The sequence below is a fragment of the Manis javanica genome, chromosome 15, assembly GCF_040802235.1.
Source record: "Manis javanica isolate MJ-LG chromosome 15, MJ_LKY, whole genome shotgun sequence".
In the NCBI taxonomy this organism is placed as follows: Eukaryota; Metazoa; Chordata; class Mammalia; order Pholidota; family Manidae; genus Manis; species Manis javanica.
Genome location: NC_133170.1, coordinates 56,065,546 through 56,083,243, shown reverse-complemented (window position 1 = coordinate 56,083,243; position 17,698 = coordinate 56,065,546). Strand labels below are relative to the sequence as shown.

The 17,698-nt window shown below is 40.0% G+C and overlaps 1 protein-coding gene across 33 annotated transcripts in view; it reads left to right on the top strand.

Moving 5' to 3' along the window:
- The window catches only part of CLASP2 (cytoplasmic linker associated protein 2), a 205,343-nt gene that overhangs the window by 38,824 nt on the left and 148,821 nt on the right, over positions 1 to 17,698 (top strand). For 31 of the 33 annotated variants that reach the window (XR_012125822.1, XM_073223506.1, XM_073223522.1 and 28 more), the window contains exon 7: positions 4,400 to 4,470. Coding sequence is in view for 32 of the 33 variants with exons in the window: in XM_073223506.1 (XP_073079607.1) it covers positions 4,400 to 4,470 (71 nt within the window). In the remaining variant the exon portion in view is untranslated. Of the gene's footprint in view, positions 1 to 4,399; positions 4,471 to 15,997; positions 16,519 to 17,698 lie in introns of those variants that run through there. The other 2 variants (XM_073223526.1, XM_073223528.1) reach the window with 2 other exon arrangements.

The window sequence follows — 17,698 nt, the reverse complement described above, 5'->3', positions numbered from 1 at the left end:
ATACTCAACATAATTCATTGTCAGAGAAATACAGATCAAAACTACAATGAGATACCTCTTCACACCTACTAGAATGGCTAAAGTAAAAAAAGACAGTAATAAGTGTTGATGAGAAGTAGGGCAATTGGAACTATGCAACAACTTTGGGCAACAGTTTACAGTTCCTGAAAATGTTAAAGATAGAATTTACATATGACCCAGCAATTCCATCCCTAGCCATAAACCCTAGAAATAGGAAAATACGTATAGGCAAAAACCTGTACATGTGGATATTCTTAATAGCCAGAAAGTAGAAACACTCCACATCCCCAAATGTCAAATAGATAAACAAAATGATATCCATACAGTGAAAGATTAATTGTCCATAAACAGGAATGGCTGATACATGCTACAATGTAGATGAGTCTTGAAAACATTATTAGTGAAAGAATCAGTCATGGAAGGCCACATATTGTATGATTTTATTTATATGAAATGTCCAGATGTGGCAGGTCTGTAGACAGGAAGTTAGATTAGGGATTGCCTAGGACTGGGAAAATAGTGAGGCAAAGGTGGTGACTGCTAATGGGCCCAGGGTTGTTTTTTGGGGTGACAAAGATGTTCTAAAATTGTGATGATGGTTGTACAGTTCTTCCAATGAAATAAAAACCATTGAATTATTTACTTCAAAGAGGTGCGTTGTCTGATATGTGATTTTTATCTCAATAAAGCTGTTTAAATAAAAATATGTTCTAAAAAGAAATCCTACCTTTTGCAACAACATGGATCAAGCTAGAGGGTGAAATAAGTTTGCATTGAAATAAGCCAGGTGGAAAAAGACAAGTACCAAATGATTTCCCTCATTTGGAGTATAACAACAAAGCAAAACTGAAGGAACAAAACAGCAGCAGACTCACAGATTTCAAGAAGGACTAGCAGTCACCAGAGGGAAGGGGTTGGGGAGAGAGGGAGAAGGGGATTAAAGGGCATTATGATTAACACACATAATGTAGGGGAGATCACAGGGAGAGCAGTATAGCACAGAGAAGACAAGTAGTGACTGTAGCATCTTAACTACGTTGATGGACAGTGACGGCAATGGGGTTTTGTGGGGGGGACTTTATAATATGGGTGAATGTACTAACCACAGTGTTGTTCATGTGAAACCTTCATAAGATTGTTTATCAATGATATATTAATAAATAAGTTCTGAGATTCCAATTGAATTTTTCCTGTTGACCTGTGATTTATTGTAATGATTCTAAAAATAAATACAGACTATGGTTAGAGTAGCTTTTCCAGTTATATTCTAAACCTTAATCAGTCTTTATCTTATCGTGAATCAGAATCTTCCTAGAGCATTTTTGGCCTCTATTCTTTGGCCTCCTGAATTGTGTTTATAATCTTTTGGACAGTCCAGCCTGAATTTTCTTCCATTGAATGTCCTGTTTTCTTTCAAATTACTTTAAAGATCCTGGTCTCTCAAACAATAGCAAATGTTGGCAAGGATGTGGAGAAAGGGGAACCCTCCTACGCTGCTGGTGGGAATGTAAACTAGTTCAACCATTGTGGAAAGCAGTATGGAGGTTCCTCAAAAAACTAAAAATAGAAATACTATTTGACCCAGGAATTCCACTCCTAGGAATTTACCCTAAAAATGCAGCAGCCTAGTTTGAAAAAGACATGTGCACCCCTATGTTTATCGCAGCACTATTTACAATAGCCAAGAAAAGGAAGCAACCTAAGTGTCCATCAGTAGATGAATGGATAAAGAAGATGTGGTACATATACACAATGGAATATTATTCAGCAATAAGAAGAAAATAAATCCTACCATTTGCAACAATATGGATGGAGCTAGAGGGTATTATGCTCAGTGAAATAAGTCAGGCAGAAAAAGACAAGTAGCAAATGATTTCACTCATCTGTGGAGTATAAGAACAAAGAAAAAACTGAAGGAACAAGACAGCAGCAGATTCACAGAACCCAAGAATGGACTAGCAGTTACCAAAGGGAAAGAAACTGGGGAGGATGGGTGGGAAGGGAGGGATAAGGGGGGGAAGGGGGATTACGATTAGCACACGTAATGTAGCAGGGAGGGGGGACACAGGAAAGGCAGTATGTACAGAGAAGACAAGTAATGATTCTATAGCATCTTACTATGCTGATAGACAGTGCTGTGGAGTATGTGCTAATGAGGTAGGTGGGGGGGACTTGATAATAGGGGGAGTCTAGTAACCATAATGTAGTTCAAGTAATTGTACATTAATGATACCAAAGTAAAAAAAAAGGATCCTGGTCTCTTCTTTCTGCTCTTGTTTCTTTCCTCCTTTTGTGTAATGATCCTCAGTTATAAATAGGCTTGTTTTGCTAAATAGCTATCTGGAGCTTTTAATTTCTTTGAGGTTGACTGATTGGGGTAAAGTTGGTCCTGTGAGGACCACATAGAAAGAAAATAATACTGTGTTTAGTTTTTAGGAAGATGGGAAGGTGTGAACTTATTGCTTATTAAATCTTAAATGGGACTAAAGTCTTCAACAATTGGAACCAAAGTCAAAGTTTGTTTCACATGAAAGTCGGTGAAGTGAGAGTTATTAGAAGAAAAGGGAGATTGAGAAGAGGGAGCAGGACAGTTGCTGCAAGAGTACAAAGATCGAAGACAGGGTGGCAGCAAGAGGAAAGGGTGAGGTGCGCATCTCCCATCTTTCCTAGCCCAGCCCAGTTCCTGAAGACCTGTGGGTGGCATCTTCAATTTTGTTCCTTTCTCTTTCCCTCCTTTCCCCTCTCCTCCCTTTTCTTCCCCTCCCCTCTCTTCCCTTCCTCTCCTTTCCCTTCCACTCCCTTCCCCTGGTTCCTCCCCTCCCCTCCTTTCCTTTTCCTTCCCCTCCCCTTCATTTATTCCTTTTATCCTTCCTTCTCTCCCTCTGTCCTTTCTTCCTCTCTTTCTCTCTCTCCCTATTACTGTTTTATTTGCCTAGTGTGCAGTTGACCCCTCTTCTTATTAAAGCTCCCTATAAGCACTCTTTGCATATTATTTTCTGCCCCACCTTGGTTCCTCACCAACTTTCCTCTCTGTCAGAGCTTTCTGTCCTTAGTCTCCTACTCCCGTTCTGCTACTCTGTAACTGTGTTAATTTCATGCTTCTTAACTTCTTACTCTGCCTTTTTCCCAGAGAGCTCTTTTAAATCTCCTTTCTGTTTCTGGTCTGTCTGGTCTTTATTCTGAGGCCCCAGCTTCCATTTTCAGTGTTCCCTCATTCATCTCATCTTACCCACCTCTTGTTTCTGGGCAGCCTGTCTAGTATCTGCTCACTCTTTAGAATGAAGTGACCTGTGTCTTTCTACTGAAGTGCTTTCAGATATATAAGTACCGTTACTTGTCAAATTTAATGGGGGTAGGATATGAGGTTAAGATTTAGAGATCCAATTGTAATGAATGCCTAAACATTTCAACTAAAAATGTTTAGGCCAAAAATTATCTGCATCCTCAGTTACAAGTAGGAAGTAGTGGGATGTGGGTCAGACTTTAAGGTTTTAGAAGTGAAATTGTGACACAAACATAAGGGTAAGTCAGAGAAGAAATGTGGGCAAAGACAACATGACACTGACCCTCTTTCCTTCCTGAAATGTCTAAGTTACATATGTAAGAGTAAGTCATAACATTATAACAGTGCAAAATGTGAAGGCAAAACAAACTACCATAGAATGCTCCAGCATGGCTCCTTTTTGGTCCAAGGAAAATGCTGTAAGTAGAAGGCATCAGAAAGCATACAGTTAAATAAGTTCTCTAGATGGTAGGATTGTGGCTCTTTTCCTGTGTTCCTGTTTGTATTTCCTAATTTTCCTTTACAGTGAGTATACATTGCTTTTGTAATAAGAAACACATTTTTAACCAAAAAAAAAGTGATACAAGTATAGAAAGCAATTATTCTGAATATAAAATCAGAAGCACTAATGGAATTGGTGTTGGGTGAAAATAAGTGAATAGGGAAAGCATCAGATTATCAGTCATATCAGCATTTCTTTAATTTCTGGCATTCTTACTTTGTTTTTCTTTTATTTGTGTAAGTTCCCTTAGCATGATTTTTATGCACTCTTTTAAAATGTCTTAGTGACTGAGGGGATTCATTTTAAGGATGAAACTAAAGTATTTTTCATGGGTTTGGAGAAATAATTGTGCCATAAAACTTGTAGAAGTGCTTTATGTGAAACTTACCATAGCTATGCCCGCAGGCATGTAGAGTGCTACCTGTATTTGGCTGCCTCTGTACTGAAGAGGTGGGCGTGGTGTCTCCCTTCAGTGAGTGGATTGTAAGAGAGTTGTACTGAACCAGCTGAATCCCTGGAACTCTATTCTCAGGGAGATGGTGAAGGAAATTCTTTAAACTGTATGTAAAATAAAATTTATTCTTTATTTGCAGATTAGAAATGATATTTGCCAAATTTGATGAAGTGCAAAATTCAGGCGGTATGATTTTGAGCATCAGCAAAGGTAAGAATAAGCTATCCCAGTTCTCAAAAACATTTCTAAAACTGTTTAGCAAAGCCTTAGAGACTAAGACTAAAACATTTTCAAATCGACTATTGTATCGCTGATTCAGCAGATTAGACTTCGCGGCTTGAAATTTAGGATATAATAACACCTTTACATACTGTTGATCCTTACCTATCTTTTTCAGTTTAATAATGGATCAGTTGTATAAAATGATACTGTTCTTGTGCCTAATTTTTTTGTATATTGTGGGTTTCATATGTTATGATCATCTTGCCTTCTATGTTCCATACATGAAATGTGTTTTTTATTTCCAGAGTCATTGTTTTACTTGGTTGTTTTTAGTAGAAATTGTGGGGTTAATGTTCTCTGTTACGCCTTTGTGCAGGCTATCAGATATTGCTGGAGTAGAGACACAGGCATAGGGACTTTACCAGCATAGTCTTTGACTTAATTAGAATGAAACTAATTCCGGGAGGTTTAGTAAGTGGCATTTATTTGATTTTGAGATTGCTCTCCTTTTTGTAAGGTTGCCAAATTGTGTTTGGTTTTACTGGGTAGCATTTACCTAGACTTTAGTCTTTAAATATTAATTAGCCTTATATGTAAAGAATATATTCTGTTTCCAAAGATAGTATAGGCAGTTTTTCCATCTAGGAAAGTAGGTCCATATTAAAGAGAGTGTGGTTAGTTCAGTAATATAAATGAGGTTGTCAGAAAAATCTGGTGTATTATGAATGGTACAGTGAAATAGTAGGAAAACTAGTTACTAGTACAGTTTAGTTCTTTTTCTCTGTACTAAACCGCAGCTGAGCCTTGTTGTGTTTCAGGAAGCAGATGGTGTGAGAATTTAGTGTTAAAAAGATTGTGTCTACCCTAATCTAAAGTTAATTCCAGAAGCATAAATTGACTTCAGTGCTACCAGTCATCACCCTGACTGCCAGCAGTTTCTCACTCCTCTGAATAGAAGGTGTTTTAAGAACAGTGTCCTTATTTTTCCAGTAGTTACTCTCTGTTTCCATGGAAACCAGAAATAGCAGGAAGATGGATAGTTAAAATTCCTTGAATTGAGACTTGAGTGTTTTCATACCATTTACATAGTACATTTTTGTTATTATATTCTGGATTATATAGTTATAACTCATAAGAAGAAAAATATAATGCATATAATTTAAGATATTTATTAATTGGATATAGTTTATTTTGAAAGTGTTATCATTCTTGTATTTTGTGAGGTTCATATTCAGTTAACTTCAAAATAAAAGTTTTTTTTGTTCCTTTTTCTTTTAGCTCCCATTTATTTTTCTTATTTATTTCTCCATAAACAGAAGGTTTGGGGTTAGTATCCAGCATTTATTTCTCTTGGAGGGAATTTTGAGAGATTTTTTGTATTGAAGATTATGGTCTGAATACTGCAAGTATTGTCAAATGTGAACATAAAAGTCAAATATATATATGTAGACATATATATGTGTGTGTGAGCAGAAATTGGTCATGATGTTTTGATGAAAGCATTATGCTGTCATTGAAGAATACTTTATTGGATTTGTTAATAAGGGAGGAAACTAGAAGATGAAAGCTCATTTATCATGTTGGCAGGGCCCAGGGCTCAGGCCTCTCTTGTTTATTCTCTCAATAATCTAATCCAGCCCCAAAACTTAAATGTTAACTATTTTCTGATGAGTAAATGTGTAGTTCTAGCCCTTATTCATCTCCCTTATGCTCTAGATTTGGTAGCTTGTGGCCTTGATAACATTTCTGTTCAAATGTCTAATAGGCCTCTGAGACTTAACATGCCCAAAAGTGAAATCCTATTTTCTCTGTCTTTCCCTCAAATCTCTTCTTTCCCATCTTACCCATTTCAGTCAATGGCACCACCCTCAGCTGAGGCTAGAAATCTAAACTGATCCCCAATTCTAATTAACCAGTCATTTCTACCTCTGAAACCCCAATGTGTTCCGAATTTGCTTATTTTTTATTTCCATCTCCAGACCTGCTCCAGGTCTCCTTTAGCTTTTACCTGGGTCACTGTAATAGATTTCCGTTCCATATTTGCACCCTGGACTCCCTTTTCTATCCTGAGGTGAAATTATTCCTCAGAAGACAGTTTCTGCCTCAAGAAGCATATGTTCTAGTAAAGGAGTTAGATCATAAACAAGTAAACAAATACTAACTGAACACTGCAAAAAAAAAATTTTTTTTTTTTTTTGCACAGCCCTCCCTGTGCCCCCTGCACACTATACATGTTCATCGTAATGCCCCCTTTCTTTTTTCCCGCCCTTATCCCTCCCTTCCCACCCGTCCTCCCCAGTCCCATTCCCTTTGGTAACTGTTAGTCCATTCTTGGGTTCTGTGCTTCTGCTGCTATTTTGTTCCACCAGTTTTCTTTTGTTCTTATACTCCATGTATGAGTGAAATCATTTGGTACTTGTCTTTCTCCGCCTGGCTTATTTCACTGAGCATAATACCCTCTAGCTCCATCCATGTTGTTGCAAATGGTAGGATCTGTTTTTTTCTTATAGCTGAGTAATATTCCATTGTGTATATGTACCACATCTTCTTTATCCATTCATCTACTGATGGACATTTAGGTTGCTTCTGTATCTTGGCTATTGTAAATAGTGCAGCGATAAACATAGGGATGCATCTATCTTTTTCAAACTGGAGTGCTGCATTTTTTAGGTAAATTCCTAGGAGTGGAATTCCTGGGTCAAATGGTATTTCTATTTTGAGCATTTTTAGGAACCTCCATACTGCTATCTACAATGGTTGAACTAATTTACATTCCCACTAGCAGTGTAGGAGGGTTCCCCTTTCTCTACAACCTCACCAACATTTGTTGTTGTTTGTCTTTTGGATAGTAGCCATCCTTACTGGTGTGAGATAATATCTCATTGTGGTTTTAATTTGCATTTCTCTGATGACAAGTGATGTGGAGCATCTTTTCATGTGTCTGTTGGCCATCTGAATTTCTTCTTTGGAGAACTGTCTGTTCAGTTCCTCTGCCCATTTTTTAATTGGATTATTTGCATTTTGTTTGTTGAGGTGAGTGAGCTCTTTATATATTTTCGATGTCAACCCTTTATCAGATCTGTCATTTATGAATATATTCTCCCATACTCTAGGATGCCTTTTTGTTCTGTTGATGGTGTCCTTTGCCGTACAGAAGCTTTTCAGCTTGATATAGTCCCATTTGTTCATTTTTGCTTTTGTTTCCCTTGCCCGGGGAGATATGTTCAAGAAGAGGTCACTCATGTTTATGTCTAAGAGATTTTTGCCTATGTTTTTTTCTAAGAGTTTTATGGTTTCATAACTTACATTCAGGTCTTTGATCCATTTCAAATTTACTTTTGTGTATGGGGTTAGACAGTGATCCAGTTTCATTCTCTTACATGTAGCTGTCCAGTTTTGCCAGCACCATCTGTTGAAGAGACTGTCATTTCCCTATTGTATGTCCATGGCCCCTTTATCACATATTAGTTGACCATATATGTTTGGGTTAATGCTTGGAGTCTCTATTCTGTTCCATTGGTCTGTAGCTCTGTTCTTGTGCCAGTACCAAATTGTCTTGATTACTGTGGCTTTGTAGTAGAGCTTGAAGTTGGGGAGTGAGATCCCCCCAACTTTATTCTTCCTTCTCAGGATTGCTTTAGCTATTCGGGGTCTTTGGTGTTTGAAAACAAATTTTTTTAAGTAACAATTTCAAGGCAAATAAACAGTTTGTACCTGAAGTAATGTAATTTCTGCACAGTTTTTCCCCACAAAATTTTCAGCCCTTTGTTGTTCTCATTGTTATAGTGTGCTTATACACTTTAAAATGAAGTTATAGAACAGGAATACATTTTAGGGCAAAATAAAGGCTCAACATAAAAACTTGTGGAAATAGTTCATGCACACAACAGATTGAAGATATCACCTTCTCTCTCACTTGGTGTACATATATGCAAAGCAAATTGTTTTGAGTTCACCCAAACATGGCATTCAGTTCAGATTTGTTACATATGGTATTCTGTGACTAGAAATTATTACACTATATAAAACTTTTTAGTGTGTCTTTGCCTGAAACTGTAATAATGAAACATCACACTTATATATTGAGTTAGAGTATTTCAGGATGAAAAAGTCAGTTTACTAAATATAGATAAAACAAAAAACAGAAGATTTGTTACAAAGGTGGTATGTGTAAGAATATAGTAATTTATCCTCCATTTGCCCCATGGTCCCAAGCATATAAGCCGGTGAGACTTATGCCTGGGATTGCCTGTGGCTTGACTGGGCTTACCCCGCCTTATCTCTAAAAATCCTGACCCTTCCCCAAAGCAACAGGCCCAGCGGATCTGCCACAATTAAAGGCACCACGCTGCTGCCCTCTCTCTCTCTCTCTCTCTCTCTCTCTCTGTCTCTCTCTGTCTCTCTCACTCACTGCTCTCTCTCTCTGTCTCTCTCACTCGCTGCTCTCTCTCTCTGTCTCTCTCACTCGCTGCTCTCTCTCTCTGTCTCTCTCACTCGCTGCTCTCTCTCTCTGTCTCTCTCACTCGCTGCTCTCTCTCTCTGTCTCTCTGTCTCTCTCACTCCTCTCTGTCTCTCTCACTCTGCTGCTCTGTCTCTCTCTGTCTCTGTCTCTCTGCTGCCAGCTCTTTTTGTCTCTCTCTCTCTCTGTCCCCCTGCTCTCCCCACTCTCTCCCTCTCCTTCTCTCTCTCTCTCTCTGCTGTCTCTCTCTGCCTCTGTCTCTCTGCTGCTCTCTCTCTGTCTCTCTCTCTCTGCTCCACTGCTCCCTCTCTCTCTCTCTTTCTCCACCCTCCCTTCTGCAGCAGCCACTCTCTCCTTCAGATAATAAAATCTCTTGCGTGGGCCCGTGCCTCCTGAGTCATTCTGGGTAAGGAGGGTCGCGGCGAGATACCCTTTCATTGGTGCCGTGACTTCGGATGAGGCTCTCCCATTGACTTTGCTCTTCCTCTGGGAACCTGAGCTGCTCTGGGAACCCTCACTGCCCGATCCTCCTCCACGGGCTTACTGTCCACTTCCCCGGTCGCTCATCTTCTCGCCCAACACCGGCCTTCGATTTGGTGAGTCTCCCCTTCATGGTCGACTTAAATGTCCCTTTGGAACCTGGGAAGTGACTGTTGAGTGTCCAGCACCCCCAAGGGCTTCTCTGGGACAGGGGCACCCCCAACCACGACTTTCAGAGTCATAGTTGATCCCCATAGTCAACCCTTCTCTGCCTCCCCATAGTGAGAATCCTCATCCACTGAGGCCCGGTCTCCCTTTATCTATGTTTCTACTCAACTTGAAAACTCCTGGTACCAGGTACCGAGCCTCCCCGCCATTTTCGCCTCCGACCCCACAGTTAGAGGTGGTAATGACCCCCTAACTGTGCCTGGTCTTCTCCGTGACCTCAATCGCTCAGGGACACCTCAGCGACTTCTGAACGGTCTCGTTCTCACCATGTGATCTGGCCCCTCTGTTCCTGCAGATTCACCGCTAGGGTGCTTAGTCAATAATCTAAAGCCCCTCCACCTCACTCCAGAACTCAAACCTGTTCGCTACTGTAATGAGATCTGGCCACAATATCCCTTGGACAATCAGTCTAAATGGCCTCCAAATGGCTCCTTAGATCCTAAAATTCTCCGCAACTTATACAACTTCTGTGAGCGTATGGGCAAATGGAAAGAGATCCCATATATCCAGGCTTTCTCCTACCTCCGAGCCAAGCTCTCTCTCTGTCTCTCCTGCAATCCTAAACACCAAGTACTTGCCTTAAAGTCCACACCCCTAAGCTTTTTTCACATTCCCAAATATCCTCAACTGCCTATAAAACTCCTAGACAATGCACCACCACAGGTCTCTTGTCCCCTCCTGGCTCACGCCAGAAGCTCTGTCTGTCCGTTCACTGTATCATTACATCTCAATCTGTATGTTTGTGTCTAAGTGTGTAAATGAAAAATATTTTTCTACCTCTGGATGGTATTAATAAAAATTGATTTAAAGACAAGCGCTTGTAAAAATTGGACATTCTGAAACTTCCAGAAAATTCTAATAGAAGATATTAAGCATTAATGCTAATTTAAGTTGAACTGAATAGACATGTCCTTATGGTTATCAGCTGCCTAAGTTTACCTAAAGTCATTTAAGTTGATGGTATCTGTTAAATCTTTCAAAGAAAAATGCTTAAAGTGAAGTGTAGCTTTGTCTAATGTGAGTAACTATTTAAGCAAGTGCCTTAAAACTTTTAACAGCTTCCCAAAATCAAATGCAAAAAAGTGCTTTTAACCTCTAGTTCACTCTGATATTTTCCAGAGGGCCCCTGGAACATGTCAGAGGAATTTTTTCTCATTAGAGAAAATATTTGGCTAATTTGGCTTATTTACCTGCTTAATTACCTGGAAAGCACTATCACAGAGAATGATGCTCAACTTTGTTACTGAATGTTTTGTGTTACAAAAATATCCAAATTTTCCTATGACAACTGTCTTACAGTAAGCTCTCATCAGATCTTTAACCATTGTCATTTGTAAGTCTTTTGTCATCTATAGTCACTGTTTTATTACTCCTAAACTAGTAAAAAACTAGATTTCAGCAGAACAGGTATTAGTTACATAGGATAAAGTAAACCAAGGAAGATGGTTTTGTGGCTTTTTGTTTCAAATGTTGTTGATAAAGTGTTTTAAGCTTTTTCTCTTAAGCTGACAACAGTTTAGTAAATGACTGCCTTTATAAACAGAATTGAAACTTTATCTTTCTCTCTGCCTGATCCCTCCAGAATTTAAAAACTCTCAGTGACTATTTATATTTCATGGCAGTATGTTTATTTGCATAAGTTCAATAAGAATTTGCTTTCCTTGTAAGAGGACCAATTAAAAACACTGGTTTTATTACCAAGGCTTTGACTGGAATGTCATACCTGAGAGACATGTGTGTAAACTCAGATATGAACCGACACCTTTAAGGAACTAAGATTGACTTTATAAAGCCAACAAAGCCCCTTAGAAGAACTGGCCTGGTACCTTGCTTACAGAGTTCCCAGCAGCCTTACCCAGGTGAGTAAGGAAGGTCACTTCCTGGCAGGTGCAAGAACCTCAGGAAGAGAGGAATTCACCCAAATCTACAGGTACTGCAGGCACAAGCTGATGGCAAGTCTGGCTTAGCTTTCTGGCCTCAAGAAGCCCTTAAAAGTTCAATCTGAAATTCCTTACAAAAAGTTCCAGCAAAGCATATTTAAAAGAGTCTATGTAATCAATTGCTCTTCTTGCTGCACTTATGCAAATAATCAAGCCAACTGTTAATTATTTTCTTAATCTGGCTACTTCTAATAAAAATGAGGGTGATTTTAGAGAAAAGTATTGTTTCAATAATGCAGTCTTATCTATACTAAATCCTAATACTAGTCATTGAGATGTAAACTCGATCCAGAATTCTAGTTTCCCCATGATACCTGGCTATGATTCTCAATTAGACTCTTCATATTTCTGATTCTGATATTCAGCCATGCATTCTTAATCTCATCAAGTTTGTCCTTCCAGAATGGAAAATCCAACTCCAGATGTTGCCACTTAACCTAGTAACAATTTGTTCTGTCTTGCCTAGAAGCCACAAAACTGCAAATAGTAATAGAAATGAAACCCAGAATAGAAGCGCCAACCTTCTGAGGCCCTCTCAACTGACCAGTGATGGAGACCTAGCTGCACCCTTTGCTGCGCCCCCTCTCAGTGTGAAGCAGCCAGAGCGGTCGTCGCCCCTTTTCCCTAGCAGCAGCTAGAGTCTCTATCTGTAGAGGGGAGAATGATCCAGGGACCATAGGCTTAGAATAAGGTGAGAGCCTCTGGAGAAAGCAAGGCAGGATATTTGCAGTCAGAGCAATGTAAAACTACATGCTAGGAAACCCTCCCCTACTAAAACTATGTTGAACATTAAGCTCTAGAATCATTCTTCAGTGAGTTAATGTTCCCCAGATAAAGAAGAGTAGCACATGTTTTATTATGCTAATCATTTGTAATCATGTATAAGATTCACTTTAGCATACTAAAAGGCCCAGGCCTATGTGCTGTCTTTCCTCCTTCAGATCTGAGGAGGTAATTTTGCAAACTGAGCAACTAATTTAGCATGCAGACCCAGCTTTAGACGGCTTAGTAAAAGGCAGGATTCTTTAGCAAATAGACAATACCTCAGCCCACCTTGGGAGCTGAGCAGGCAGCCTTTTGATATGCTCCCAGACCAAGACACTGGTATCCCAGAGAGAAATCAAGGCAGAAAATTCCTTATGTTAAGTTAATTTTTAATATTCAGAGAACACTTAACAAGTCCTTTCCCAACACTTTAGAGATAGTCCCCACCTTTTCGGACAGGCTCTTACACAAGCCCTCAAATCCCTTACTCTCTCAAGCTCCACCCTTCTTCAATATGTAGATGATCTCCTCCTGTGCAGTCCCTCCCTACAAACCTCTCAACAGGATGCTATTCTCCTTTTAAACTTTCTCTCAGAACACAGCTATCGAGTTTCACCCTCCAAAGTTCAGCTGTCTGCCGCTCAGGTCACATACCTGGGAGTTCAGCTCTCCCCGCGCAAGGCCATGAACATATACAGGAAAAAACTTCTCCAAACCATGCCCATTCCAAACACCAAGCAACACCATCCCTAACTCCCAAATGGCAAAGACCATACACAGTAATCCTTTCCATGCCAACTGCAGTTAAACTCCAGAGTCTTCCCCATTAGATACACAACTACACAACTCCCACCTTAAGCCATTTGTGTCAGTTTATTCCCCTCCCACCAAATCTCCCACAAGTTCCTACTCTACCCTGACCGGACCTCTTACTCCACATTTCACGCTGCGCTGCTCATCTCCGCTTCCACTCATCACTGAAGAAGTTTCTGCCAGCACAGAGTCCTAAGACCTCCCTTACAACCGCCGACATGCGTCATGCTTCAGGATTATTATTAACCCTGGTCTCAACACTTACTCTCTCACCAGACCTGTCTTCCCAATGCCAGCCCTTTCTTCTCTTTCAGACTGTCCAAAACATTGCACCATCAAGGATTCCCTTTGCCCTACAGGTTGCTTTTCTGCCTACACATATGTCCCAAGAAATGCTATTAATTCAGCCACCCTATGTAAACATAGCAATCAGCCCAAATGCAAAAAATTTCTAACCAAACCTTTAACCAGTTTATATTACAGGATTACCAACCCCTCTCCAAAGACAATGATCCTTATTGAACCTGGAAAATGCCATCACCACTGCAGACCAAGGGCTCATCTGAGGACCGCACCCCATCAATATAAAAATGAACTTCATCGCCCCTAATCAGCTGGAAGTAGTTACTGAAGACTGACCTGCACCCCTTCCCAAATCCTCTACCACTTATAAAACAGAAAAGGGAGGAATGTAAGAATATAGTAATTTATCCTTCATTTGCCCCATGGTCCCAAGCACATAAGCCAGTTAGAATTATGCCTGGGCTTGCCTGGGGTTTGACTGGGCTTACCCCACCGTATCTCTAAACATCCAGAACCTCCCCCAAAGCAGTAGGCCGAGCGGATCCACAATAAAAGGCACCACGCTGCTGCCCTCTCTGTCTCTCTGTCTCTCTCACTCACTGCTCTCTCTCTCTCTGTCTCTCTCACTCGCTGCTCTCTCTGCCTCTGTCTCTCTGCTGCTCTCTCTGCCTCTGTCTCTCTGCTGCTCTCTCTCTCTCTCTGTCTCTCTCTCTCTGCTCCGCTGCTCCCTCCCTCTCTCTCTTTCTCCAACCCCCTTCTGCAGCAGCCACTCTCTCCTTCAGATAATATAGTCTCTTGCGTGGGCCCGTGCCTCCTGAGTCATTCTGGGTAAGAGGGTCACGGCGAGATACCCTTTCAGTATGACTTTTTAAGAGCCATTACAGGTAAAATTCGTCAGCTGAGCAGTCATTAAGTGAGGTAAATAGGAAATGGAGATGGTAGGTAACTCGATGATGTCACTTTAGATAAAATAGTGGGGCAAGCCTGAGAGCTGACATATTTGAATTGAGATCTGATAAGTTAGAATGAGGTAGTCATTGGCTAAATGATAGGAAAAGTGCTAGGCAGAAAAATAATGGCCATAAAGGCCCAGAGGTGGAAAAGGCCTTAGTATATTTTAAGAACAGAAGGGAGGCCAGGGCTGCCCGGAGCCCAGTGAGGCTTGCGGAGGTAGATTGGAAGTGAAATCATGCAAGGTGTGGTTGGAAAAGTAATCTGGAACCATAATGTGAGCCTTGTAGGCCATGAGGGAGGAGTTTTTGATAGATGTACTGGAGTAGGAAGGGTTTATGCTGGAGAGGGATGTGGTGAGTGGGTGTGGCATGGTCTAATATTAGTGTATTTGCATTTGTTCAGGGAAGTAGTCTGTCTCTTTATTTTTCTTTACCTCTTCTCCCCTTAGTATGTCCTGGTGCATAACTTTACATCTCATGCTTTCGTTTCTGATTCCTTTCATAATTACCATATCTGTGCTCTTTGTTTTGGTTGAATTCTTTGACTTGATTTTCTAGAGCATTAGTTCAACACTCAAGAACACGAAATAAATGATATCATCAGATTTGAGCATAAAATTTAATTTAGGAATAGTGAGAAATGCATAGCATTCTTTTGTCTTGAAGGTTTTCCAAGCCTAACTTGAATTCTCATATTATAAAGTAAGGCAGAATGTCTGTATAGAGTGGAATTAGCTCTGCTATTAATTAGAAGGAAACTGGATTTAACCTTAATCAGATTTTGGCCGAAGGGAGGCAACCCCAGGCCTGTAGGAAGGAAAGGACTATTATGAAAGTTGTAGGCCCTCTGTGATTATGGATGGGCCTGGTGTCGTCATGGAGCTTTCTAGACAGTCTCCTACACTCACCAAGATGTAAACACTAACAGTGTTGGTGGCTGTGACTGCAAGTTTTTTCTCTTCCGCTGTGAAAAACACTGTGCATAATTCTGATTTGTCTAGTGTGTGTGTAGGATCTAATGCAGTCTTTGTGTGTAATCATTGTAAAATATTTCCCAGCTTCTCTGTTGGAAACAGTTGCTAGGAAGAGAATTGCTGTAGAAGGCCAGCTATAAAATAACGCATGAAAATTAGACTTTGAAATTATTTTGATATTTGGCTTATAACAAGCAGTAAGGTAAATTCTAGTGTAGATTTTTATATGTTTATAACCTACTCTTTTGTGAAAAGCAAAGCAGTTCTTTTCTGGATTGATTTTAAAAGGTATCTATTTGTGACCATGAGCCCCAGGGCCTTCTCGGAGTTTGACTGAGTGTTGATGGTGCAGCTCGGATGTAGGGTGCTGCGTGTCCCTGCAGCTGCGCACTGGCTAGGTTCTGTCTCCTCCACCAGAAGCAAGCTTTGTTCCGTGTGGCCCTGCTGTCCACACACAGCAGCCTTTGATGGGCTGCCTTTGACGTGATTTGTTTACGGCAGCCAGAAATGCTTCCTGCATAATGAAAGCAGTTAATCATGGAAACTGGGCTATTCCTGTTTGTGCACTTCCAGCAATCTGATGTTGTAAATATTAAAAGGTAACAACAAAAGGATGAAAACCTTAAAAAGGCACAAATCAGTTAATCTATCAGATCATGTGATTGCTACTGATTACATGAATATCTTTAGGGAAGCAGAAAATGATTGCTGAACACATGCCTTGTGTTTTGATGATTGCATTAAAAGTCCCCCAGTGGGATGGCATTTATTGGCTCCTCCAGCTTTTCTTAACGTTAAATTTCAGGCAGCCAGTACAAGGTGAAACATAAACTGTGTCTAATTGCGTGTGTGCAGTCAAAGAATAATCTTGATCAGGCTCTGCTAAGTAGACAAGGGTTTTCAGCAAGACCCCAGACTTTTATTTTGAAGTGGAGTAGCAGCTGTTGGCTATTGCGGTGCAGAGCTGCAGCGCGGCCTGGGTCACACCGTGCTAGGGTGGGTGTCTGCAGGCTGCAGGCCCAGCCCAGTGGCGCAGACACCTAGCTGCATTTATTTGCTGTGCTGTTTGACCTCTTGGTTTAAGAGAGCTCCCTGGAGCATCTGAATGGCTATGGGAGATGGTGAGTAAGGTTTATTTTTCTTCTTTGGCTTGGATACACACTTCCTTGTAAAGTAACAGTCATTTGCTGTGTAAGAAACATATTCTCCCTAAAGAATGAAGGACACTTTTGTGCATGTATGTATACTTGTGTGTGCATATATGCACGTGTGCTTACTTACCATTTGGTATCTTTTTCTACTCGATATGTCTATGTGGGATCTTGAAAATATAAGGTGACAATTTACCTTGCAACCTAAAGAAGCCCTCAGTCTTTGGTGGTGGATATGAAGGCATGTTTGAAGAAATATGGATATATGCAAATGCTTTGAAAAGAGAACATGGCCTTTGGAAGGATGACAGGTTTTGGCAGGAAGATTTGGTTAGCTAGCTTGACATTTTCCTGTTGTATTTGACAAGTAGAATTCTGTGGTAATAAAGTATTTAAGAAGGAAAATGGCTTGCCATGGGCACTATTTTAATTAATATGCTTCTGATTTGTCAGTGTTCCTAGTAAATAATTACCTAGAAAATATTTAGTCTTTTACCAATTCTGTTCATGGTATATATAATTTTATTAGAAATTAAATTTGCCACTGTTTTACTGTGATAATAATAATTATAAAAACATTTCTGCAATGCTTTTGTAGTTTTCCAAAGCACTTAGTATAGTGCATAGATTAACTCCTATGGTACAAATAACTCTGGAAAGTGTACAGTGTATTTTGGTATTTCCATTTCACTGACTGGAAAACTGAGGCTTGCTGAGATTCTAAACTCAGATCACAGAGAGCAAACCAGAAACTAATCTAGAGCCTAAAAGTGTACATTTGGCATTGTCCTTTATAACACTTAATTAATACTTGACTATTTCATTATTAAACCTTTTGTTAAGGTGCTAAGAGGTATACTTTATAATCATTTCAGCACCAGAGATGTATACAAACCGGAATTTGATGTTCCTCAAAAATGTTTTGTATATTTTTCACTAGGTTCTTAAAGAACACAGATCTGTGTTTGGGAGTTTTAACCCTTCAACAGTTTTAACCTTCCTCATGACTGTATAATGACTCCTCTTTAAGGAGTTTGTCTCCTTGGGACCATGAGGAGTAGGTTGTAAACTTACCAAAACAGTGATATTAGTAAATAGTCATTCAAACTATTATATACATGCTAATTGAAATATAGTAAATTTGGTTTTG